We start from the raw sequence: 26,836 nt of genomic DNA, 5'->3' as shown, positions 1-26,836 counted from the left end.
ACGAGGAATCAAATGAAAGCAGTAAAGAGCACAACAAGAATATACTGTTTAAGTTTGTCTCATGGAGAGAGTATACTATCAACTTAATGCAGCAGATTCTAACCAAAGCTTGGAGACCATCAGGAGGCTTTACGATCTCGGAGATAGGAAGTGGTATCTATAATGTCAAATTTGCTTTGTTATGTGATCTGATAGCAGTTCTACAAGGTACTCCTTGGTCTGTGAAAGAAGACTTGATGCTAATAGAAAAAGGTAATGAAGAATTCTTATTAGAAGATTATGATTTCAGATATGTTGTTTTCAGTTTACACATCTATGGGCTTCCATTAAGCATGATGAATACTGCGAAAGTGTCTAGTATTGTCAGTGTATTTGGTACTCCAGAACCTATTAATCCATCCATGGCTGCAAAATGGGGTAAATTTGCTAAGGTGGGAGTAAGGCTAGATATAACAAAACCTCTTCTAAAGGATATGGAGATTACTCTGAAGTCCAAGAAGAAGATTAAAATTACGTTCAGATATGAGAAGGTGCCCAGATTTTGCTTTCACTGTGGTTTTTTCGGTCACATAATGAAGCAATGTCCTCATCTGTCCAAAAAAATTGGAACAGGATACACCTCTAAGTACTGAAGATATTATGCAAAGAATGAACGATAGATCTTATGCAAGATACAATGAAGAGAAACGTGTTTTCTACAAGAACACTGACGATGAAATAAATCGATGCATTGAAAGTGTGAAGAAGATGAATGTGGAGTCTCAAGAACCATTGATGAAGGAAATTAATCTGGACGGTGAGAATAATGACACGCGTCTGCTCAATCTTGATCTGGAGGCGCTGAGGATGAACGGATCCAATGGTGAGAAAGCATTCAGGTTCAGGCCAAATATGTCAAACCTGCAAATGACAAGCGTTGCTTAGGGAAAGGAAAATTTTGCAGGCAACGCAACAATTGGCACCATTTGCAGAGAGAATACAGAAGAGGACAGTGCGTTAGAAGATCCAAGAAAACTTCCTGGTAAGGACAACAGACGTGTGGCAGAAAAACAGGTAATGAAGTAGGGTTTGTCGGGGTCTATAACGGAAAGAAAAAAGATATTTAATGGTGATACAGCTGTAGAGGGTGATTCACTGCCATGCAAGCATGACGTAGAGTCCATGTATGAAGACTCAAATAAGAATATGGGTAGCGATGTGGATAGTGAGAGACCAACGAGTAAAGTAAAAAAATCATCCAATCCCATAGAAAATCGAAATAATAAACCAGAGAACTCTTTTCCTAAACCTAACCCTAAAACCCCAAATCCAGTGAACCTTATTCTTCAACCAAGTCAAATTCTCTCAATCAATGACACAGAAGATGATGATCTCAGTTCTTCATCAACATCAACAAAGGAAAGTTAAAAAAAAAAGGAAAAGGGATGGAAGAGACAAGCAAGGAACTTGAGAAATGTCCAGCAAAGTAGAAATAATGAAGAAGCTCTAAGTGGATTGAAAAGAACGGTTTTCCCAAAAGATATCGATTTACCAACAAACAAATTCAATACTACAAACTTTATTACAATGGGTGTGGTGGCTTCCCAAAACCAGCCACAAGGGAAATGTTAATCTTCTAATGAAACTGTCAAGGATTGAGAAACACCTCGATAGTTCAAAATATAAAAGCGTTTCTCAGGGCTTGCAACCCTCAAATTGCTTTCTTGACAGAAACTTTAATGGGTGAGGTTAGTTCGGATAGATTATTTAATTCTCTTAATTTTGATCAGTATAAATATGTGCCTGCAATTGGAAGAAGTTGTGTAAATGTGATATTATGGAAGAATTCGGTTAATTTGGAAGTGCTGAGAGCAGACAAGAATGTCATCCACTGTCGAATTCGTCACATCATCGAGAAAGAGTGGGAGCTATTATGTGTGTATGGTCCTCCTCAGCATCATTTAAGAAACAAGTTCTGGTATGACTTTTCTCACTATACTTCTCAATTACAAAACCCTTGGTGCCTTGTAGGAGATGTAAATGACATATGCTCCATTAGTAAGAAAAAATGGTGGAAGTCAAATAATGAACTATGCAAATAATGAATTAAAAAACTTCATCAAAGATAGGGGACTCATAGATATGGAATTTGTTGGCCATACTTTTACTTGGTCAAATGGAGCTGTAATGAATCAACCTATTTTTGAGAGATTGGACAGGACAATGTGCACACCAGATTGGTTCTTCATGTTTCAAGAAAATGGAGTTCTACACATGCCCAGAATAAGTAGTGATCATGAACCAATTCTAATAAACACTTATAGAACAAACAAGAGGAAAAGAAAGCATGCTAACATATTTAGATATTATTGGATAGAACACCCTGGTTTTCAAGATGTAGTTCATAATTATTTAATGTCAAATTCCAATGAGACAACAAGGAAGATTATGGAGGTGCGAGAAGAAATAAACAAATGGAGCAGGAAGACTTTTGGGAATATATTCAGAGCTGGAGAAGACCTAAAAGAAAAACTCTTGAAGATTCAAATGGAAGCACATATTAGAGATACAAGGAAGGAAGAGAATGAGTTGTGTATGGAGATAGAAAAGATGAATGATATGTAGAGAAGATACTGTGAGCAAAAGAGCAAGGTTAAATGGATTCCGAACATAAACAAGAACACTAAAGCTTTCCACATGTCTGTACTACAAAGAAAGAAGAAGAATCAGATAGCTGCACTTAAGCTTCCAAATGACTTGTGGGTAACTGATGCAAATGATATTGTTCAGTATCTAGTTGAGCATTTTACATCTCTTTTCAAGAGAGACCCAGATGAGATGAAGTATCCAATTCAGTTCTAAGCCAACTCCAAGATTTATAATACTAGTAATGAAGACATCCCAGTGGTGCCTATGAAGGAGGAAGTTTGGAGTACCATAAAGAGATTGAAAAAGCTTGAAATCTTCAGGACCAGATGGAATGCCTGCTCTTTTCTACAAGCAATGCTGGGAGCTAGTAGGAGATGAGGTAACTAAAACTATCCAAAATTTCTTCTCTTCTGCAACTCTTCCTTTAGGGTTAAATCATACCAACTTAGTGTTAATTCCAAAAATCAAAAACCCTACACTTTCCTCTGAATTCAGACCTCTTGCGTTAACAAATTTCATGTATAAAGTGATCTCAAAAATTCTAGCACAGAGAATAAGAGTCCATCTTGATAAATTAGTGGATAAAGCACAATCTACGTTAATTCCTGGTAGATCAATTATAGACAACATAGTAACAGCAAAAGAGATTATGCATACCATGTCTAACTCAAATTAAATTCTAGGTGCTTTCGCCTTAAAAATAGACATTAGCAAAGCATATGATAAGATTAGCTGGAGATTTCTGAGCCACTGCCTAAGAATGTTTGGCTTTGTAGGGCACACTTATGAGCTGATTATGAATTATGTAACCACAACTAGTTTCTAAATAGTTGTAAATGGGCAAGCTGAAGGATTTTTTATGAGTGAAAGAGGTCTGCGGCAAAGGTGTCCACTATCACCATATTTGTTCATACTTTGTTCTCAAGGGCTTACCTGGATCATGTGCACTATGGAAAAAAGTGCACTTTACAATGGATACAGAGTATGCAAGGGTGCACCAGTTGCCTCTCATCTTATGTTTGTAGATGATCTGCTGTTATTTGGGACACTGGACAACAATACTGTTGATACACTCATGAAGATCCTGTTTACATATGTTGCTTGGTCTGGCCAGGAAGTAAATATGAAGAAGTCAACAGTGTTCTTCATCAAAGGAGTACAAAGTGAGAGAAGAATGGAAATAGAAAATTTGTTGGGTGTTAAAATGATGGAGAATGCTGACAAGTATTTGGGACACCAATTGCTCAAGCCAGCATACTTGATATCTTCTCATGATGGACTCGACGACAAGTTTGATTCCAAGACAGCAGGGTAGAAGAGAATATTTCTAACTCATGCAGGAAGAACAATGTTGATCAAGACGGAACTTGGACTGATTCCACCCTTTTACATGGCTATTTCAATTATCCCCAAGAAGGTATTAGTAAAGCTTACAAGAATAATGAGAAATTTTTGGTGGGGTCATGACAAGGATACGAAGAAGATGCATTTCATAAATTGGAGTATCTTTGAGTTGGAAAAGAAGCAGGGGGCTTGGGGGTAAGGTCTCTACAGAAGATGAATATGGCAATGATTGCTAAGATGATCTGGAAGTTCTTGGAAGATGAAGACTGTTTGTGGGGTCAGATTATGAAAGCAAAATATGTGTAAAATGGAAATTTTTGGGAGATAAAAAAAAACCAATGGTTGCTCAGCTACATGGAACGCAATGATGGAAGTAAGAGAAGAAATGAGAGAGGGATGTTGATGGTCTATTGTGGATGGTGCAAAAATTGATATATGGGATGATCCGTGGATACCAAGCATCCAAGCAAAGAAACCAGAGAAAAGGGAGAATAGAGATCATAATGTAAAGAAGGTGAAGGATCTAATTTTACAAGGAGAACGAAGGTGGGATGAACTCAAGATGCAGCAGCTCTTCACCCCAACTGAAGTGACCAAAATAAAGGAGATTCATATACCTGCTGAGTCAGAGGAGAACAACACTGATAAACTGCTATGAACACACCATCCAAAAGGTGATTTCTCCACCAAATCTTTTCTGAAAACCTTGAATGACAAAACTCCTTATACCTCAACAAACAATGAGTTTCCATGGAAGAAATTTTGGAGTGTGAGAAACATTCCTCTCAGAATTCAAATATTTGTTTGGAGAATGCTTAAAAATGGCCTCCCTGTATCCAGAAACATCAAGAAGTACATTCATGAGATAAATGATGATTGCAGGTTGTGTGACAGAGATGTTGAATGTATGGAGCATTTGTTCTTATATTGTCAGTTGACACAATCAGTCATATTTGCTTCACCATTGAGCCTCATAATAGGGGAATGTCCAAACCAAACAGTGAAAGATATCATTATTCAGTGGCTGGAAGAATGGGGGGATTATGCAAAACTAAGGATGGAAATGTGTGTATTCTGGGCAATATGGAAAGGCAGAAATGATGTTGTTTTCAATAAGAAGAAATTCAATGTAAGAGAGGTAATACAAGAGGCTCTGTATTGGTACAACATGAAGATTGAAGTTGGAAGTAATGAAGCGCAACCAACAGAAAATGATATGATGGAGGCTCAGAAGGATTACTGGGAACCACCGGAAGGGGAAAAAAATTAAGATAAACTTTGATGGAGCTGCAGGGAGAAAAAGGTTTGCTTGTGGAGTTATTGCCAGAGATAGAGAGGCTGGAGTGCAGGGATGTCAAAACAAGATAATTGACTACTGCACTGCAGTTGAAGCAGAGGCGTTTAGTACTCTTTTGGTGTGGAATTGGGGATCAGTAAAGGATTCCAAGACATCATTCTGGAAGGGGATTCACTAAATGTCATAAATGTGTTGAAATATAAGCACTACAACACAAGCTGGAGGATCTAGAACAATCTTAGCAGAATCAGAGACGAGCTGAGAAATTTCAATTCTGTGGAATTCAGGTATATCAGAAATATTTCCAATAATGTGGCACATAATCTAGCAGCACTAGATGCATCTACCCACTCTTCAAATGTGTGGCTATCTTCCCCTCCTCTGAACATTGTTCATCTCTTCGGGAGTGAAAAATCTGTTGTTACCCCTTTGTTCTTTTTTCCCATGTTGAAGAGATTGAGTTCGATTTGTCTAAAGGAGATGGTTGCTTGCTGCTATTGAAGGTCTCTGTTGATCGATGGGAGATGTAGGGTTCTATGGTTGCCGAGCTGATGCTTCCATTATAACAGTGTGATGAACGGGGAAGGTTTTGTCTTGCTGACATTACTAGAAGTTGATGATGGAGCTGGAAAAGGAAAAAACTAGATGAAGATGATGTTGTAAAGGATTAGAATATGTGATTTAATCAAGTCAATCATGTTAAAAGAAAAAAAAATTGATGCTGTCATTGTTGGATCTCTGATATCATTGTTGATTCTCATAGTGTTGTGGTGTCAACGGTGACTGATGGATGAAATATTAGCTGCATCGTTGGGTGCTGGTGATAAACCCGAGAAGAGGGTTATATTGCTATCGAGGGTATTAAAAAAACTAAAAAGATTACAGTAGGTTAAAACATATGACCAGAATCACGGGGAGATGGTGTCCACTGCCGTGTTCTTAGGTCAATGGTTTTGGTGGTACTCAGAACAAGGAAAGTGATGTTTGGTACGTTTGTTGGTTTGAATCTGTCAAGGTCTTGTGGGAGTAATCTATTGGCAAGAGAAAAATTGTTTCAATCATATGGGGATAATAAGGAAGGAAAGCAAGAGAATGAAGAAAGCTTATGTGGTCGAGATTTAGAAGGTCCATGTTGCCGTTATTGATCACGATGATCTGAAATTGAGGACTGTTGGTTGATGTTAGTGGAGTTGAAGGAAGCGAGGATGTTCGAGCTGTACAAGGACAGGGAATCAAGGCTGTCGATGCCAATGTTGGCAGTAGGTGTTGACAGTGGTGACGAGAAAAGGGCTCGACTGTAGTGTATGATGGAGTTTGGATATTGTCTATAGTGATGCATCTCAGACTCGAGATGGTGAATGTTAAAATCATGTTTCTAGTTGCAGTCTTGAAGGGATCTTGACGGTACTAAAAAAAAATTGTTAACTATTTTGGTTTGAATGGAAATTGGTGTTGTTGTGTTTGGTAATGTGTACAAGGGTTATTGTGGAAGAGCGTTGTATTATTTTAGAAGGTGAAGAAGCTTTGGGTGAGAGATTGATTCGAAGGGTTAAGTCATGGATTTGAAATAGACACAATAGGATCAAAGTTGGTACTGCAGTCATAGGATTGGTACAGTTTGATAGAGGATCAAAGCTGGTATTGCAGTCAGGAGGACTCATACAGTTTGATGGAGGTCAAAGCTGGTATTGCAGTCAGGACTAGTACAATTTGATTAAGTTGATCGAATTTAGAGACTTAGAATGACAAGGAATGTTGGGTGGATATGTTTGAGCTTAAGGGAGGATGTTGAAGTTTAAGCTCAAACATGTAAGCTTAAGTGTGGTTGAAGAGTTTGTGGCAGAAACTTGGAAAACTTGCGAAGTGTGGCAGACTTTGTGATAGTTATTGCTTGTGGCAGAAGCATAACAAGAAAGATTGTGAGAGAATCATGAAGAAACAAAGAAAACTAGAGAAGAAGAAACAACAACAAGGTTATGAAGAAAGAAAAGCAATCACCAAGGGTGATGTGTGAAAAGACAACAATAGGAGAATGCCTATGAGTTGTGGAAGAGACGTCACAAGGGTGTGATCGTAAGAAGTGAAGCAATCCTTGTATGGGGATTTGAATATCTTGGTTTAAGGGAGGATGTTTGAAGTTAAACCAAGATATGGCGTGTCTGGTTTGGACGTGGAGCTTACTTGAGAAGCAAGATGTTTAAGTTCTAGAGAGTTCTAGAAGAGTTCTATTTAGAGTTTGCTTTATGTTAGGAAAGTGTCTTTGTTTATAGTTTTACCTTTGTTAGGAAAGTTTGATTTGAGTGCTCGTCAAGTTTATGAGACTATAAGTAGGTTATTGAGCCATAAGAATTGTACACCGAATTTGATTATCAATGTAGTCTTTTAATTTCTTCCGCGTGTGTTATCCTCTCGATTGCTCGATCCTACATAAAGCTTCGTGCCGTATCTACTTGAAACTCGGAAGAAAAAAATTGGCGATGACTATTTCATTTCTATTTGAATTAGTTTATTTACGGGTATGTGATGAATTTAGTTTCTGTAATTTGTAATAGAGATCAATATTAAGAAACTCATGCCTATAGATGTTGAATCTAGAAGACTTATCGACTAGATGGAAAAAAGTATAACGATCTCACTTTGAACACACATAGAGACTTGTACAAATACCTTAGATGCAAGCGAGATTACCTAAATTATGATTGTTTCTTGTGGTTTTTCAGGTGTTTATGATGCATTGCAAAAGAAATACCTTAAAAGCTTAGCTGCAAGCAAGATTACCTAAAGTATGATTGTTTTCTTGTGGTTCTCAGGTGTTTATGATGCATTGCAGAAGTAATACCTTAGAACACTTCTGTTCTGTATATCTGAAACTATTGAAGGACCTATGATAGAATAATATGCGTGTATGTTACAACCATTCGTTTCAAAATTGCTAAGTTTTTGTATCTCACTTCTTCTTTCATTGACAAGGATTTGGATTTTATTTTATTTTATTTCAAAATTGCTAAGTTTTTGAGTATTCGAAGTAGCTTTGAGTTTTGTATGGAGACTGATAAATGAAATTATAAAATCATACATGGATGGTTTGCGTTGTGCAGTTTCATTTAGCTATTCGAGTTCTGACAGTGAAGAGGTCATGATGAACATAAGTCGTACTGGGAATAAGAAACAAGGAGCAACATTCAAGTCTAATGGCAATACAAACATTACACCAAATCAAATAAGGTATAACAGTAAGCAATTGAGTTTGTTAGATTTTAGTTTTGGTTTTGTTTTTTGCACTAGTGGATTACTTCGCCGACCGTGTTAAAACACTTTTTACTTGGTTTTGACAGGAGTTCTGCATGTAAAATGATCTGAACTATGGTTCAGTTGATGCGAACTCTAGACCGTATGCCAGAAGAGGTAAAAAAATTCATTTTGATCCTTTATATGGAAGTTATTATTAGATATTCGAGTTAGCTGCATTACATAATTTTATTTTATATTTTATTATGTGTTTCAGCGTACGATTTTGATGAAGATTCTTTATTATGAGGATGTCACTGTAAGTTCTTTTCCTTGTTTACATTTGTTATTAATTTTGTCTTGTTTGTATTTTACCTTGTTTCGTCTACACACTACTTCTTGTCCGTATTTGCACCGTTGCAGAAACAACACCCTATCAGTGATCAGTGTCCAATTAAAATTACACAATTTATGGCATCTCAAACAATTGTGGTAGGGTAACGATGGGCTAGATTATTTGTATTCTGATGTCAACTAAATTTTACAAATACCTTCTGAAACTGAATTCCCCTAGATTATCTTCCTTGAATTTTTTATGTATTGTCCTCTTATGTAAGTATGTCCCCTGGGTTCTTAGATGCATGGATAAACTCATTTGTGATACACTCATTCATTAAATTAATAGTTCATAAATTTTTTCATTCTTGAATGGAAATACTCTAAGATTCGATTTATATTTTGGAAAACCTGCAGCCTATAGACTATGAGCCTCCATTCTTCAGAGGCTGCTCAGAAAAAGAAGCTAAGCATCCATGGTCGAAAAATCCTCTCAAAATGGAAATCGGAAATGTTAACAGCAAACATTTCGTACTAGCTCTCAAGGTAATTTGGTAATAGCGAAATCTGAATGAGTTAAACTGGTGGTTGATCCATCGAGTTCTATTTTTGTAACCAAGTTTAGAACTGTGCAGGTCAAAAGTATCATGGATCCATGTCAAGATGAAGACAATGACATGGAAGATGATGTAGAGATCAGCTTGGGTGATTCAATGACAACAACTGATCCTTCGGATTCAGATAGCGAGGTACACTTATACCGCAACTTATTTGTCATGTTACAGCCACTATTATCATTCAAATTGAGAGAAAACACTGGTGAAGCTCTAGAATAGAATTTAAAAAACTATGAAATATTTTGTCAGATGAGCCACTCAACCAATGCTGACGGATACATTGTAGCTCCTGTAAGTAATTATCTCTCATTTCAGCCTGTTCTTATCCCTGCTCTCTTACAATTTTTCTCTACTTTAAAACCTATTCTTTGTTATGACAGATAGAACTTGGTCATGTGAAAACAATGACATGGCTGATTCTGAAGGTGGGTTCGATGTTTCAAATGACAAACAATAAAGGCCTAATATAGTAGTTACAGTAGCTTAACTTTAGTCATCTATTGCAGATGATACACAGGATGCAGAAGAGGACAAACATCAGTTAACACGTGTAAGAGACTGGTTTGGCTCTCGCCTCATTGACAGTGTTGAACTGACTGATGTTCTCTCTAACTTCCGGGACATATCACTATATTAGTAGTAAATAGTACAATCAACTCATATGAATGCACTATTTGGTTGATAAGTTAGGAATTGTCATATTCGTCCAAGTGACTTTATGAGTCAGACTTTGCATCGAATAAACCAAAGTTGTGGTGGTGAGGAATCAGATCACCTCTAGCCACAACTTTGGCAACTGTAGCAAACCGTAGTCATATTTAACAGATTTAACTTCCAGTACCATACCAGGGCTGTTACCGAGCATTGTATTTGGTGGGAATGTTCTAGTGATTATGCAATGTTAGTTCTGTGTCTGATGCTCTAGTGATATGGTTTAGAGGACTAATATAAAGGTTTTAATTTTGTTCTCATTCTGACTGAAGGTGAGAAAATAACTTGAATCCATATGTACAGATGAAGCATTGGCAGAAAGCTGAAATCTTTCAATTTCAAAACATTAATTCTTTTTATTTCCACAGAAAGCATGGATAAACTTGTAAATCAAAATATTCTATCAAGAACTGGAAAGGATTCTTACTCCATCAGCAAGCTGAAGGTTGGTTTTATTTCAGTTCTTATTTGCTTCCAAATTTTAATTGTCATGGTCATTCGTATTATCACTGTCCAAAACTAATGTCACCACAAACCAAACTACCTCAGAAGCAGAATTTGGAAATTGTTGTGAAGGAATAGATGGATGTACAAATAAACCAAGTTAATGAGAAAGTTCAGCGAGGGAATGATGAAGACTACTTGTACATGAAGGTGACCTGGGCTTTCTTTGTAAATAAAAGGTGCCTCATCATCGTAACTTAGTAGTCCATCAAATTAGATCAAGCATAGTTTAAAGCCCAAGATTTCGCCCTTAGACTTTCTACTGTGTTGTCTAATCTTATTTTATTCTAAATGCAGGCTCTGTATCATATGCTCCCACTGGATTATGTTACAATATCTAAACTTCATGTATTTTTCCTTAGGTAAACATGTCATTATATCTGAATTGACTGACAAGAGGATACTTGAAGTCAAGAATTCTTTGGGGATCAAGTTAACGGTAATAAAAAGTCATATTATGATTTTGCTTTGTTCTTAGTACTTCCGTGGTTGAGTCAAACATTTCATAGCATGTTTTCTTGAAATAAACAGGCAATGGAGATAAGTGAACCTCAAAACATGTCAACCATTGGTGGTCTCCACACTGTTGGTTCTGATCTTATAAGAACTCGAGAAAGATCTATTGATACTCATCAGAATGGATCGTCTATAATTCAGGAGAAACTTGGAAACAACACACCCATCTATAGAAATGAGGTTTAACCCCTTCTCTGCTTGTTTCATGTTTTTATTATATATTACAGCTCTTCTAGTACAAACACCTTTGTAATTATATATGTCATGTGTTTTGATATGCAGCCAGCAGTGTTGAGGGAGAGTGGTATACCAGGTAACGGTAAGCGTAATGGTGTGGATGGGAGAGGATTGATTAACTGTGGAGAGGGTAATGATACCCTATGTAGTCGTCCCAGTCATAAAAAGCGCTCCAGGAAAACTATCATGGTATATATTCGATCCTAATATAATACTATAATGTCCATTGTTCAGCTTATTACTTTCCAACTTGAATACCCTGGTTTTAACCTGTTAAAGTCTTTATTAGAAAATTGTGTTAACTCAATTACAATCATATTAACCCTGATACCTTATCTGTTTCATTGCTATACTCAACTACTTATTCAGTTGTAATGGTGGTTGCAGGTGAAAGAGCATATCCTTCAAAACATGGAGCGTCAGAAATCTCAAGGTGGCATGTTCGAGTGATAGATTATTGAAATAGTATGTCTGCCTGCTTATTAGACGGATAGAAATGACGTAATAACTAAGTTATATACAGTAGAATGTTGTAGTAGAGTAATAGGTGAAAAAGGAAGAGGCAGGGAAGAGGAGGATTTCTATTGATTAACCTATTACATAGGTAAAGTATCCTTTATATACATGTAAAGAGAAACCCTTAGGATTTTAGTTGGGCCGCACACCCATGGGCCGTAGGCCCTACAATACTTCCCCTTGTGTAGTCCAATAGAACTCCGTTTGTATTGCTTCAGGTATAGTGCTTCGAATATAGGTCTTCAAATGTCGTACTCTTCTTGATGACTTGTGCCAAAATCAATCACCTCATTAAAACTTTGACAAGGAAAAACCCAGTGGGATAAAACCTTGGTAAAACTATTCACATGTAGTACTTCACATGTTTTTACGTACTTTACATGTAGTTCATCACATGCAATACGATTTTCAAAGATCGACGAATCTAAGTTAATTGCCTCGTTAAAACTTCGTCAGGAAAACCTAGAGGGACAAAACCTGAACTAAAGAAAAAGAGTACAATACTAAGCAAACTTAGAACATAGATGGACTCAAATATATTGCCTCATTAAAACCTTGACAAAGAAAACCCAGCGGGATAAAACCTTGACGAAGGGAAAAGAGTATAACGTGATAGATGCAAGTAAAGGTGATCCGTTGCAGATGATCACTTTGCTTCGTTGAAGTTGACTAGTTTCTTCACAACTCTTAAGGCAAAAAATCCTCGTAAGAAAGACAATAGCCTTAGCTGGGAAATTATATTCTCGGTGTTTGTTGTTGTCTCATTAAAAACCTTGCCGAGTAACAAAACCCTGTGGGTAAAAGCAACCTCGGTGAAGGAAAATAGTTCAACACACCATTAAATGCTCCCCCTGATGTCAGATAATTTTCACTAGTCTAATGCGTTCAAAAGGAGTTTATCACACTTTACTTTGGTGACTTGAATGTTTATAAGACCATGTTGTTGATTCTGGAAGTTACGTTGCTTAAGAGAATATCGCGTTTCATTTCTTTGATTAAGATATTTTCAGTAATATCAACGCGATCTCTATGTCTTCAACGTTCAACATACTTGATGTTTTTAGTGTTGTCTCGCTAAAAACCTTATCGAGTAACAAAACCCTTTGGGAAAAACTATTCTCGATCGAAGGGAAAAAGAGTACAACACAACTTCAATTTCGAAGTAAAATATGTCGACATCATATCCTTGGATCCTCCCCCTGATATCGCCATCTCCCCCTGATTACTTTCAGAGTTGTTCCAGACAATTTCTTTACTCATGTACTTTTCGAAACTGAATATCGGTAATGACTTAGAAAATAGTTTAACATATCTTCCCCTGATTACTTTCGTTGGAGAATAGATTATTGTTCATTCATAATCAACAACCTTTGGATTTCAGTTCCTTTAGCATTCATTTTTATGTCTTTGTTGGGATAAAACAAACTCATGTCAATGGTTACTTTTAAGTACATGATTACATTCATTGTACCATTGCAATGACGTTGCGCTGGCGCTGAGCTATATCTAGATAATAAGTTCCATGAAGATGTAAAATTTAATCGAGTATATTACTATACTATGTACAACAATGTGTATATTGTACTTAGATATGGTAATTTCATCCCCAACAAATCTTCGTCATCTTCCTTTAGATGAAATGGTCACTTACATACATTTGAACCTCGACTAATCATGCGAGTGCTATCAGGATGCATGTCTTTATTAAATAGCCTGAAAACTTTAGACATATGCAAACTGGTGGAATAATATACCACAAGCTCAGTATTCAGTCGAGCTTTCCCAAGACTTTTCATCTCAAATTCGGATTCCAAATAGATTTTAAGGTCTATTATTACATCAAGAGTACCCATGATGTCTGTACCATGGACATAGATAGCTACAAATCCAAATCAGGAACTTTCTTATGAATATGCAAGGAAAAATACCTTAGTTTTCTATCCCCTGCAAATCAATTTCCACTTAGACGGGTATACCACATCCGCCTGATTGCTTCAATCTATAAGTGAGTGTTCTATCTAACTGTAAACGCACTCTGTGGTTTAGAGTCACTTGATTTGGGCAACAAAATTCTATCAAGTACTTTTGTAAATATCTGTTATCTCTTGATTCTTTCAGAGATATGTAATAACCACATACATATGCTGCATTTCAAGTCCTTTTGAAATTACCAAGCTAACTGAGTAGCGGAACGCTATAACGTTCATTACAAGAGGACAATTCCAGGGCTTTGTGAGAAACCTTGCGCCACAAGGCGAGTCTTGATACTTTGAGACTTCATTCTTCCCACTGTGTTGTATGACAAATAATCATATATGTCCCATAGGCTTTACACTTGTTTGGTTAGCACTACCACACTAAATACCCGTATATCTGCCAAAGAACTAAGTTCTACCTAGATTGTGTAGGCCAAATATGCTATTTATCTGAAATTAATCAAAATAAAGCATGGTTCGATCTCATTGTGTTTTACTTCTGGAGCAACTATTTATGGATTATATCATCACTGTGCACGCATGATCCTTCAATTGACTCGTGTGCATTCTCATAATCCATCAAGATTTCATTGTTCTCTAGAATCATTTAAAACTTCGGAGCGTCCTCCAGTTTGATTCATGGACATATTCAGAGACAATCTTATGAGATGATTTCTGATGATATAAATAAGTTGTGCCTTACTCACCTACTTCCTTTATCGGTGAGGATTGATCGAACCAAGTGGTCTCTCCAAATTACTTTATGGATCCACGGCCTCAACCACACTTCCATTGAGTATAGTTGCAACACCTTAGTCTATGGTGTATATCCCGTATTGAGGATTTGTAACTTTGCAAGTAGGTTTGCAGCTGGTATGTGTGATCTCATCACTTTAGTAATATCAATGTGCATTCTGAAAATCGAATATTCTTTATCACTTCACATTTACATTTGTGGAGTACAAGAATCAATATGAGACACAGTGGGAACACACCAAGAAAATTCCTGATTTTTTCTTATCTCCCCCTAACGACGGGAAGACTGTCTCATTAAAGTGATAACCCGCAAATCTAGCGGTAAGAGATCTCCTGCCAAAAGTTTTAAAATGCGGATAATTGTTGGGAACTCATTTCCAACATAACTACTTAATAGTTTTGAAGACCCATCATAGTACGATGTGGAGTCGTAATGGCACATATATAGTGCAACTAAAAATGCGTAAGAACACGAATGTCAGGCTTAAATCCAGTTACCAACTGGTACGCAGAAAAGGTTGACTAATATTGGGTTGTAAAAATGAATTAAGTAAGATGCGTGTAATACTGCATAACTTATTCCTTAGGCACCATTTGTAACCTTTGATGGTAGCCTATGCGAGACCATTGGGTATAAGATGCTCTATATTGATCCTATTAAACATGCAATATTCAGCAAGTCCTTTTGATGTAAATTCTCTAGTATTAATAAGGGTGGTGAGCCTTTGCACTTTGTATTGTGTAATATGTGTTAGGAGTTTTTAAACGCGGATTTCTTGGAAACTATAAGTCACTTTAATAGTCCAAAATGTCAAAACATTCACCAGAGCCATAAGTCACTTTAATGGTCCGCATTCTGCATGAATATTTTTCTAAATTTCACCTTTTTATCTTTGTAATATGGATTGTTTACCATTTGCATCTTAGGATGGTCTCGACCCTGTTTTACTGAAGACTTTGTAAAATGAGTAATATGCTCTCGTACTTAAAAGCATAACGGGAAGGGGGGTTGTGCATCTAGTTCTTTAGAGAACACTTATTGAGAGATATGTTGTTACTTCGCATTCTGTCAATCTTTTTCCCGTTGTCTCGTCCACTCAAACACAGTGATGTACATATGAGTCCTTTCAAAACGAAACACCATGTCACAACCAAAGTGCCTTTATGGTTATGTCAAAGTCTGTATGAGTCAATTCCCAATATTTCATCGTCGAAGTCAATATGGATTCAATAATCCAAATACTATAGTGATTTACTTTTCACTAGATTGACTCATTAGTTTCTCTAAGATATATTTTCTTCCAAATATATTAGAGACTGTAAAAGATACAATCAATTACATTCTCATCATTGTGAGTTTCCATATGATATCCACTTGCATGGGTCTCTTTGGAATTTAACAAGGTGATTAGCTCTCGGTACATATAGAGATTTTGTGACTTTTAATCTTTGTTCCATCTTGGAAACAAAATTTGAGCATTGCTTCGCTCAATGAAAAAAATTCATCGTAGTCACATTATAAGGAAATAGTTCAACAACTAATTTAAATTCCTTAAGAGTTTCGTGTAATAAGTGGTGTGACCTTATTAACAAAAGAAAATCTGTCTCATTTAATTTAGAGTGTTACCATTCATGAAGATGATATACTTCTCATCATAATGTACGAATGATCCTTATAACTCAAGTACTTTTGAGTATATCTCAAGTTATTTAGAGTATTTCAATCTCATGAAAATGATATAATTTTCATTCCATAAGTGCAGACAATGAATTTAATTCTTCGCAAAAAAAAATTTCTTTATTTTAGCTAATGAAATATATGTCAAACTATCATGTAGACAACAGTTTAGGATCAAAATGTAGAATCTAACCATAAAATTCAATTAAATAAAGGTAAGGAAAAAAATGGGTAAGTGTATTGACTTGGCAAATTTCTTGTTTCCATTAATGTTAATGTCTAGGGCATAACTTTCTCCAAGAATATAGTGTGTTCGTTTTCCTTTAAACACTCTATATCTCTTGTAGTTGACTACTAATATATGATACTTGCATTACAACGCTTATATCATTCTCAGTAAAATGCTTATACCAAGATTTGCAACCCTCATTGGTATGAGTCAGAATTACATCTTTGTCCCATTATAGGTAGATACATTTACTTTGTATCATTACTACTGGAGACAGAATTACATCTCTGACTCATGGAAACTTTTGTAAGTTTCTTTCCACAAAACGTGAGGTGTGCTTTTAATTACACATATCATTGTCAAAGTTATTAACTCATTATAGTCTAACAATTGGATTACATCCTACTTAACATTGAATTTTGGGGGAAAATGAATGTTTCGACAAACTTCCTTCAAAGCAATACATCGTCTGAAGTTAATATGTCGCCTTAAATGTTGAAAGGTATGCATTCCTCTTTGAAAGGTGTATCTTTATAAGTTGAAGATTTTTATGAAGAAAGTATTGTACTTGTGTACACAAACTTCCACATCATAGACTCTTTTGTGGTGCTCAAGTACTTCTGAGTTCAAAAGGTCAAATTAGAGTTGAATTGGTTTAGTCAAAGTATGGTCAACTACTTGGTCAAGACCCGGTCCATTGGGTTGACAACGTCATGTTTAATAAATATAAATATATGTGGTCCATTATATATGAAATATTTAGGCCCATTGATAATAAGTGTGAACCTATTAGCATATGAGCCCAAAACATATTGTTAACCCTAAGAATTGAAAAAATTCTTCTTTCAACGTTTCTGATCGAAAGACAAAGGAATTATAGTCTGATCATGATGAAATCTTTGTACTAGTTTCACCATAATGTTTCCATAAACATATTAATATTTAAGAGACATCCAGTGGCTAGATAAAAAGATATTTATGACTCCGTATAACTGTTCCAATTCACGTTTCTGTGGATACGGCAGGAAATATCACGTACTTTGGAGTACTTTCCATTGTAGGGTCTTTATGAAATTTTTACAGTATCTCCATGAGGATAACATACACCACATATAAAAATTACAGAATAATCCAACGGTTAAAATTATACGAAACTTAGGTTTTTCGACGTTGTTATAATTAGGGTTTTCTAAACGAGGACAGTTCTACTAAATCAGAATTTGGAGATAGCATCATATTCCGATTTGATTGAAATTTTAACATAGTAAATAACAACTAATTGGGTTGAAGATACTAAATTTTCATGAAAATCTAACGGTGAAATCTATACGTTTGATAATCATGTTTTCGTAGAACACTAATACAGTATATATTATGAAACGAAATTTCTTTGTTCAAAAGAAATACCTGCAAAAATAAAATAAAAAATCAACTGATCCAATATAGCTCTACGATATAGCTTCGTGCATGATAACGTGTTGTAGTAGAATAATAGGTGAAAAAGGAAGAGGCGGAGAAGAGAAGAATTTTTATTGATTAGCCTATTACATAGGTAAAGTATCCTTTATATACATGTAAAGAGAAACTCTTAGGCTTTTAGTTGGGCCGCACACCCATGGGCCGTAGGCCCTACTAGAAATATAAATCATACGCATTGCCACTTCCAGTGCTTCTTACTGTTTCAGAACTTCTGTTGTTAACGTAATGCATACACTACATATCTCTATGTATTTGCCTGTTTTAAGTAAATGAACACTGGGTAAGTGAAGATGTAAATATGACTGAAACCCCCTGGGGTTGGTTTGAGCTTACAATTTATTTATTTCTTTTAGTTATCTCTAGCATTCAGATTTTAGCGGAATGATCTAAACTAGGCTTGGGTGGAGGCCTCGTTTAAAATCCTCTCTCGACATGTGAGAACTTTCATGCCCTTAACCCTCAGTCTGTTAACCTCTTGTATAGGACCTTGCACAAAACCTCCGTGCTTTCTGAAGTCCAACTGTTTATTTGGAAGTGCAACATGTTTTTTTTTTTTTTTTTTTTTTTTGATCGGTTATTTGGAAGTGCATTGGAAACATCTTACCTACCAAAGAGCAACTCTCTCTCACCGCAACTGCATTACGAATTCCTCATGCAGTGTGTGCGATAGTAGCATGGAAACAACTGTTTGGGCTTCTACTCCTTTGGTTATGTTGTGCTCCAAGATTCTGGTTCGAACAAGACTGGATGCAGTTATGTTGTTGCAAGACCATCAAATGCATAGCAAAGATTGCAGAAAGTCTAGCTATACGGGAAACTATCAACTGGGCAAAAAGTAAAGACAATAACAGTCTCCATCTCCACCGTCACATTCACGATTTACAAGGGGATACCAGTATTACTTGGGGGTGATACCAATCCATAAATATTAACAGATCCTGACCGTCGGATCACTGAATTGGTATCATCCCGCCTAACAGTGGTATCCCCTTTATAAATCATGATCACATTGAACATAAAACTGCCATTAAATTACTCATGAAAAAGGAAAATGTAAGTCAGCTGGGGATTGATTTTCAGAAAAAAAAGTCTCTTAAAAAAAAGGTCAGCTGATGACTTGATGTTCCTTGGATTAAAGGGTGAAGTTCTCTCGTTATAAATAAGAAACACTCCATAAAATAATAATTTACAATAACATTGAGACCCTGAGGTCCCTACCCCTAAACCTAAACTTTCAATGTCTAACATTCTACGTGCAATTAACAGATTATGTGCAGCATCGTATTTTCACAGATTATGGCTTACAATCACAACTACAAAATTAGGAATAATGTGCAACAACAATCTGTCTGATGAGCTTCGTCGTCAACTCGAACCAAAAGAACTCCGGTTTGCCATAGGAAAAGAAATTCCCAGCTCTTTACATAGTTCCTCATCAGGTTCTAAGCTTCCGGGAATTGCACCAAATACTTTTCTTGCTGCTTCAATCCCAGATGCCGTATAGTGCATGTAAGCAGATGCATCCTCCATGCTCGTTTTCATGTCTGGAATCTTAAACGACATCGACATAAACTTCGCTGACGATCGCGACAATTTTCTAGTAGAGGCAATATGCTCAAGGTCGACCACTTTTAGAAACCGCTCAGTAGCAGACTCCCACGAAAGCTCGTGCCTTTGCTCTTCACTTAAAGGCACGGGCACTTCCGCCATGGCTTTTTGAATTTCTTTAACAAACCCATCACCATCGTTAAAAGTTCGACAGTTTGGGAATTGCATAAAAAATTCATTTGAGGGATGGTTGGAACAGATTACAATTTTACCCATGGCCAACGCTTCAGCAGTCGTCGTGCAAACCACGTCACTTGTGCTTGGATTTAGAAACAACTTGTAACTGAGGAAATAAAAACTAGCTATTAATATATGTGTGGGTGAGAGAGGGGGGAAGGGATGAAGGGGAGGATCTTTGGAGCTTACTCGTGGAATAGGGAGTCCGCATGGTCACGCCCTGGATAGACTTCAACAGGCAGTTGCAATTTCTTAGCCTTTTCTTGGACTTTCTCAGAGTCTATTCCACTTCCGTATAGATCAACTGTGAGTCCAGTTAGTTGCTTCTGGTGCTTAGAGAGGAGTTGAAGGAGCTCTTTGTAACCTTTGCTCCAGACCATCTTCCCTATGAAGTATGCACCTTTGCTGAATGCTTGGTTTTCTTGTAGCTGCTGCTGTTCTTGCTTCTTCTTTCCTATCTCAAGGAACTTGGGATTGACACCATGGACATTACAGATGATGGATTTTGGAAGATCCTGTGTTGCAGCTGACAATCTTATAACCTGCAGTATGATGAAAAAAAGTCACACTGACTGTCCATGTCAAAAACAGCTAAGTTACACAATTGCATTTATCAGAGTTTTAGTTCTTGTCTAACATCGAGATGAATCCAATGGAGGTAATAACCTTAGCAATAATAACAAAGACACCTTAAGTGTGTTTTCGCTCAAGTGTTTATATCCTATTATAGCCACTGTTTTTTTGCCAAAAGAAAGAAGAACTCCCCATTGCAGAGGATGTCCATGAATAACTTGTAAAGGGATTAAGACATAATCAGAAGATCTAGAACTATCCATCAAATAGTTTCCCTATTTGCAGTGAAGTGATTGTTAGCAAATAACTACCCACCACGGAGAACGTTCATGAATAACTTGTACAAGGAATTTAAGACTTAACCACAAATACCTTTTAAATCTACAAAAAGTGAAGCATACTACAGAAATTTAAACACTTTCAAACTAAAAGTCATTAAAACACTTTTAAACTAAAAGTCATATCTTGAAGGCAGTGAACTGAAGTTATAAATTACTATTTTTCGGGGTGGGCTAAACCACAATAACTCTTATATATTTGGAATTTTACTTACGAAAGTTAACTATATTAAGAAAATTTGGGGGTGCCTGCTCGAAGGTATTAAATGTTTAGCAACAACTAGCAAAATTAAAGATTATGATCTTTCATGATCAACCAATGAGACATAAATGTAACCTGTAAGTGAACTTTAGATGCAATGAAAGGAGAAGCTGGCACATTGATAGCAAAGAAGTTGTAGCAAAATCTACCTTGTGGCAATATATTTGAATAACCCAACTATTTAGGTATTTCAAGAGAAAAGCTTGAAATCTTCCGTTCTTTTCTCTCTTCACATATTCCAGATAATTGGTATGAACGATCCCTATAACTAGCCGGAACTTGGACTTCCATCTCCGTCCATGATGATACCATGTAAGATGCTCAGGCTCCTCAAGGACAGCAATATCCGCCTGTTCATCAGGGATGATTTCAGTGATATCACCAACAGGCCAAATGCTCCCTTTTTCTTTATCAAACTGAAAACAACAAAAGCAACGTCACGACTTTGACAGTAAACTACTATGACAAAGATAGACTCAGGAACCTAAAGTTGGAACCAGTACTTCTGTTTCGGCGCTTACTGAGACAATTCAAACTCCGGATATTCAACTTACATCACAAAATTATACGAAGTTACGAACAAAGTGGTAAAAAGCTTTTTCTATATCAAAATTTGGACCCCTTCTTCTGTCCCGACACTGACTAAGACAATTCAAACACCGGATATTAAACTTACGTCACAAAATTACACGAAGTTACGAACAAAGCGGTACAAAGCTTATTCTGTATATCAAAACGAAAACAGCAAAAAGTGATATCGCTACTCTAACAGTAAACATACTACGATAAGATAGACTCGGGAACCTAAAGTTTGAAACCATACTTCTGTCCAACAGTAACAATTCAAACTCCGGATAATCAACTTAAGTCACAAAATTAAACACATAGTGTTATACAAAGCGGGATACCATTCAGGAATGTATCTTTCACAATCAAAATCCTGAAATAGCATGATATTAAGTATAAATGTTTACCTTTCCGGGATAAAAAGTTATGTTAAATCCTGATAAGAACCCGGTCCTCTCCTCAAGCCACCGACGAACATAAGCCTCTTGCTCAGAAGGGGTTTGAAAAGTGATTTGATTAGGATAAACTAATACTTGATCTTTCAAGGATAACCATGGAATCACTAAAGTAACCTTTCTCTCCCCATCCCTTCCAAGATATCCAGCACGAAATAGAGGATTAACAGCAGTTCCAGTCATCCATGGCAGACTCGCTGTAGTAAATATTGCGATTTGCCGTTTTTTGTCCATCGGCATATGTAACTTGAATTTCACAACAACAACAACAATAAATTTAAACAACCAACATATATATTGCGATAATCAGAATTTCATGTATTAACTGCAGAATTTCATGTGTTAACTGCATTAGAGGAAATCAAAATCACTAATAAATACAAAATCCACATTATCGTTGCATCTACCATATCGAAATTGGGGTTTTACTACAAATTTCTCGGTTGATTTTAATAGAAACCCTGGAATCATTAAGAAAAAATTGACAGAATAGAGAGAATACCTCGTTAGAATCGAAGTTGCGATGATATATTGATCAATTCGATAAGAGCTGCGGATAGAAGAAGAAACTGTAGAGATGGGAAAATGAAGAATATGCCAATTTACAGGTCTTCAATGGAGAGGCGTGATTGGAACAAGTTGGTTGGGTCTGGGACAAGATGGGAATAAATGTTTTTATATTAGAGAGAAAATATCTTGAATCTTTAATTAGTTTAGAATTTAAAATGTAATTATATTCGTCTTTCTCTAAAAGTCCAGCCAATAAAAAATGGAAAACATGACAGCAAGGAAACAAGAGAGAAAGCAAAAGAATATCCGTCGACTAGTACAGGGTCCCAACAAATGGGATATTTTTGCCAAAGAATAGGGCAATGGACTTGCCAAACCATCCACCTCACTTGACAAACCAAATTTGCTTGTTGCGAATCGTCGCGGAGCGGCGGTTGCTAGTTGTGAATCGTTGCGGAGTCTCTACCGAATGGCAGAGAGTTGCCAAGTCTGATTGCAAGAAAACAGCGGCGTACCACGATGAATATCATTGGTGTTGCAATGTTCTTTTCATTGAAACATCATGTCCATTTAATATATGGTTATTCCCTCCATTTTTGGAAAAGAGGTACTATCAATTTTTCAATTTGACTTATTTTTAGGATAAAATAAAAAAATGATGATACTTTTTTTTTCTTGAAACAAATAGAGTATATAAGTCTCGAACGGCTGATCTTCTTTTCAGAGAGAGAGAGAGAACTCCTCCAATTCTTATTTATGCTTTCTTGTGTTATTTGGTTAGAGAACGGTGCGATTATTTCAAGATTCTTTCGGTGATTTACACTTGTATGGTAACACCAACGCTCCCATATAGTTTCTCTTGTTAAGACATTTTGTTTACAATCCAGATACATCAGCCTGCTATGAGACTTGGGAGTGAATGTCTCAAACCGTTAGATTTTATCAACATGTGAAGACAGCTCGTTATTTACATTCTACGTATCTATGTAAAACAACATGGGTGTACCAAATAGTTCTCTAGACTAACTACTTGCGTTCATATCAGCTTACTTGGATACTTTCCTCAACACCCTTCAAATGTTCAGTGATCATCGTCATCCAATTCATTTAGGAATGATTGATTTGTCCGCTTCCGGGATTGCCTCCTATGCTTTTTGAGCTGAAGGCGAGGTTCCACTTGTATAACACCCATCTCCCCCACTTTGTACCTGCAAAATCAAACAGGTTTGAGAAATAATTTTTTTGAGTAATCCAGTAAGTTGTAATATAAGCATTGAGCTGATAAATAAGTACATCCAACTGCAGGGGTTACACAATGTTGAAGTTACTTATGCGCGAGTAAAATCAGCAAGTATAATTTCCCAATGCAAAAGCTGATAAAGAACTGCTACTACCCGTTCAACATTCTCACCTCAGACATCTAAAACTACCAAGCATTTGTAATACAAAATTTTCTGTGATAGACGAAAGTCTAGAAATTTTCATCCACAAAACTCGAGAGTTGAAATTTGAGATATATGAGTTACTCCAAGTTATAACATCCATACCTTACATCGCTTTCTCTTTTGGTTCCTATTGTTCTTTTCTGGAACTCTTCTCTAGTTTTTATTTCATCAAGCAATTGAAGATAGTAGGGATATCTTTCCCAGTCTGCTGTCACCACACATCCCGGCTCACCGACATGCAGACAGTCATTGAATGAGCATGTTGTAGGGCCACTATCCTCAATCATCTTTCTAATCTGAGGCAGAAATGAGAAAAGGAAAGGTGTGTCATCCACCAATTATATTAGGTGGCATGGAAGAAATTAAGCGGGCGAGTAATAAAAATGTAAGAAACGGACCGAACCTCGGGGAATAATTGCGGAAGCGATACTTTTGTTGCTTTCAGCAGTGTAGGCTGACTGAACCCTGGTGTATCAGCAAGATATCCACCCCCGGATATTGGAAGTAATGAAACGTGTCGTGTTGTATGCTTTCCTCTACCACTTTTAACTGAAACCACACCAACTCGTTGATCTTCCAACCACTTGCTACCTTCAATCTACAAATTGTCATATTATCAAGGTGCACAAAGACACTAACAACATCAGGATACTGGGAAGTAGTTTGATTTTATCTGTGTTGGAAGTAAAATACCGCAAATATGCATGTAGAATTCATATGAAAGTTCTGTCAATTTGCAAACAAGTGAAAATAAAATTAGTAAACTCACATTTACAGACTGGTTATCTCCTTCTGAAATATCAGAAACTTGTTGACTGCTTCTCAACACATTAATAAGGCTAGACTTTCCAACACCACTTGGACCTACAAGCACAGTTGTTTGGTCTCTCAAGATGAAATACAGGGAGTCCAATCCATTTCTGGTATCCACACTGCAAAAGACTGGTTCATATCCCCATCCACGAAGCCTTGATTCCCATTCTAACCGTGTCTGGATCAACAAGACTTACAAAATTAACAAAAGAAGAATAAATACATGGACCATATTATGTAATAACAAGAACAGCGATAAACAAGTTTTGTTTCTGAATACTTTTTATCCTGTAGGAAAAAAATCATAAAAATTTCAGTAGACTTGCATCTGCCTCTTCTAATTTCAATTAAGAAAGGCCTATTATTCATTTTATTTCTATGCCTCTTTTTGCTGTCTAAGAAATCTAGCAACGAAGCCCTTCCACAGAAGCTTCAATAATACGACAACAATAACACAAATTCCCTACCGATGACTCTATAACCAAAGATCGCCTACATGTTACTCTCTACAAAGAACAACTTTTTAGCATCTTACAACTAAAACTACTCACATAACTCTTGTCCAAGCGAAATCTATTGGCCAAGGTGTAACAGATGTCTACGAATATGAATCCAGAATATCAGGAATTAACAAGCTGCATAACCTAAATTCATTGAGTAAAAAATTAAAGCCCACCGGATTATCTACAAACTCAAAAATGGAGGGACACATTAATCAATCTACATGATCGCACCAATGAAACAGTCTAGTTGACTATGTCGATAAACTGATCAACATTTTAATACACAGACATACTTTCTCAAACTTCTAAATGCAGGCAATGTGGCCTATGTTGACAATAACCGACATTGTATGGGAATCTTGCACTAATGCTTTTCAACGGGAGTTAATTACTTGGGATTTTCTTAGCATGACACTCAGCAATAATGTATGACATAAAAACTTGAAAAATCTCAAGGGACAACTAACCTTTTCGTCCACAAGTTCACACTTGTTTAAAGCTAAAGTAAGAGGAATTCCAGTAGATTCAGCTTCAATCAAGAACCTAGTAAGTGCAAATGCTTCAATCTTAGGTTGTTCTAAGGAAAACAAAACCAATAAATGATCAACATTAGCAACAGGCGGGTCCATAATCTCTGAATCCCTTTGATAAACATTCTCAATCATTCCTCTTTTATCATTCCAATCAATACCTCCAACTAAAACCTTATCACCTACTAAAACCCTTCTCTTAATTTTCTTCAGAACCGCTTTCACAACACATAATAATTCCACCCCAATTTTACCTTCCTCCTCTTCTTTAACTTCCTTAATTGACTGAACCACTACTCTCATGAAATTAGCTTGGGCTGATGCAACCATACCCACAGCTTGATTTTGCAACAACTGGGGAATAACATTATTATCCAGAACCGGGGATAGAGATGATTGATTAAGTTCTTTTACTGAATCTTTTGCTTTGAGTAAATTCTTATTCAGTTGTGTCCTCCTTTGATGTACATCCTGACGAGCTGCTGCCATTGAAATTACACGGAATTTTGTGGATAATTTGTTGAAGTTTCTAATATGAAATGAGTTGTTAAAGAAGACATTTTTGTTGCAGATTGTTGGTAATGATGATGAGGATTTTGCTGTTGTTGGAATGATTGAGGTTGACATTTTTTAGGGTTTGTGCAATTGAACATTAGAAAGTTGAATTCAAGTTTTCTAGGGTTTTCTCTGCTACTAGCAAGAGCCAAGAGAGCTTTTCAGTTTTCATAAATGTCTTATCTTGGAATGAGATACTTCTTGCTGATATTCCCGCATAAGTTTTCCCTCTTCGACGTCGCAACATAGAAATTGCGAATCGGGAGTCCGATTGTGCCGGAACCACAATGACCACGTGACATCATGTCTTTCTTTTTTTTTTTTTTTTTTTAGTATCAATGTCTCTCTAGTTGGTTAGAAGGTCCAAATGGTTTTGTAAATTGTCTAGATCACCCTCCCCATTTTTTTAACCTAAATCAAAGTTAAACTAAAAATCTGTTTTCTTTCT

General features: G+C 36.4%; 2 protein-coding genes and 1 pseudogene across 2 annotated transcripts; 1 reads left to right on the top strand and 2 right to left on the bottom strand.

Annotated features, from left to right (window-relative positions):
* Window positions 1-6,055: 6,055 nt before the first annotated feature.
* LOC113305987 lies at window positions 6,056-11,868 on the top strand (annotated as a pseudogene).
* Window positions 11,869-19,145: 7,277 nt separating this feature from the next.
* Window positions 19,146-22,705, bottom strand: LOC113302862 (digalactosyldiacylglycerol synthase 2, chloroplastic-like). Its single transcript, XM_026551820.1, has 5 exons — window positions 22,535-22,705; window positions 21,985-22,278; window positions 21,160-21,426; window positions 20,027-20,379; window positions 19,146-19,943 (listed from the first exon to the last, which is right to left on the bottom strand). Exons 2-5 carry the CDS (start codon window positions 22,270-22,272, stop codon window positions 19,418-19,420), a joined length of 1,434 nt encoding a protein of 477 aa, XP_026407605.1. The 5' UTR covers window positions 22,273-22,278; window positions 22,535-22,705; the 3' UTR covers window positions 19,146-19,417.
* A 660-nt stretch (window positions 22,706-23,365) lies between these two features.
* LOC113302861 (small ribosomal subunit biogenesis GTPase RsgA 1, mitochondrial-like) lies at window positions 23,366-26,624 on the bottom strand. Its single transcript, XM_026551819.1, has 5 exons — window positions 25,771-26,624; window positions 24,757-24,978; window positions 24,391-24,585; window positions 24,090-24,283; window positions 23,366-23,750 (listed from the first exon to the last, which is right to left on the bottom strand). Exons 1-5 carry the CDS (start codon window positions 26,458-26,460, stop codon window positions 23,624-23,626), a joined length of 1,428 nt encoding a protein of 475 aa, XP_026407604.1. The 5' UTR covers window positions 26,461-26,624; the 3' UTR covers window positions 23,366-23,623.
* Between the last annotated feature and the right edge of the window lie 212 nt (window positions 26,625-26,836).

The sequence above is a fragment of the Papaver somniferum genome, chromosome 8 (assembly GCF_003573695.1).
Source record: "Papaver somniferum cultivar HN1 chromosome 8, ASM357369v1, whole genome shotgun sequence".
Classification (NCBI taxonomy): Eukaryota; Viridiplantae; Streptophyta; class Magnoliopsida; order Ranunculales; family Papaveraceae; genus Papaver; species Papaver somniferum.
Note: the sequence above shows the minus strand (reverse complement) of the source record. Positions and strands in the feature narration are given on the sequence as shown.

Bases quoted from the DNA above. Each gene is read 5' to 3' on its own strand.
- LOC113302862 (XM_026551820.1), bottom strand. From the start codon at position 22,272: ATGCCGATGGACAAAAAACGGCAAATCGCAATATTTACTACAGCGAGT. The intron at 21,427-21,984 runs GTAAACATTTAT...TGTTGTTTTCAG, and splicing joins TAACTTTTTATCCCGGAAAG to TTTGATAAAGAAAAAGGGAG. The intron at 20,380-21,159 runs GTAGATTTTGCT...ATCATACTGCAG, and splicing joins TTCAAATATATTGCCACAAG to GTTATAAGATTGTCAGCTGC.
- LOC113302861 (XM_026551819.1), bottom strand. From the start codon at position 26,460: ATGTCAACCTCAATCATTCCAACAACAGCAAAATCCTCATCATCATTA. The intron at 24,586-24,756 runs GTGAGTTTACTA...GACAATTTGTAG, and splicing joins GAGATAACCAGTCTGTAAAT to ATTGAAGGTAGCAAGTGGTT. The intron at 23,751-24,089 runs GTATGGATGTTA...TTGATTTTGCAG, and splicing joins AAAAGAGAAAGCGATGTAAG to GTACAAAGTGGGGGAGATGG.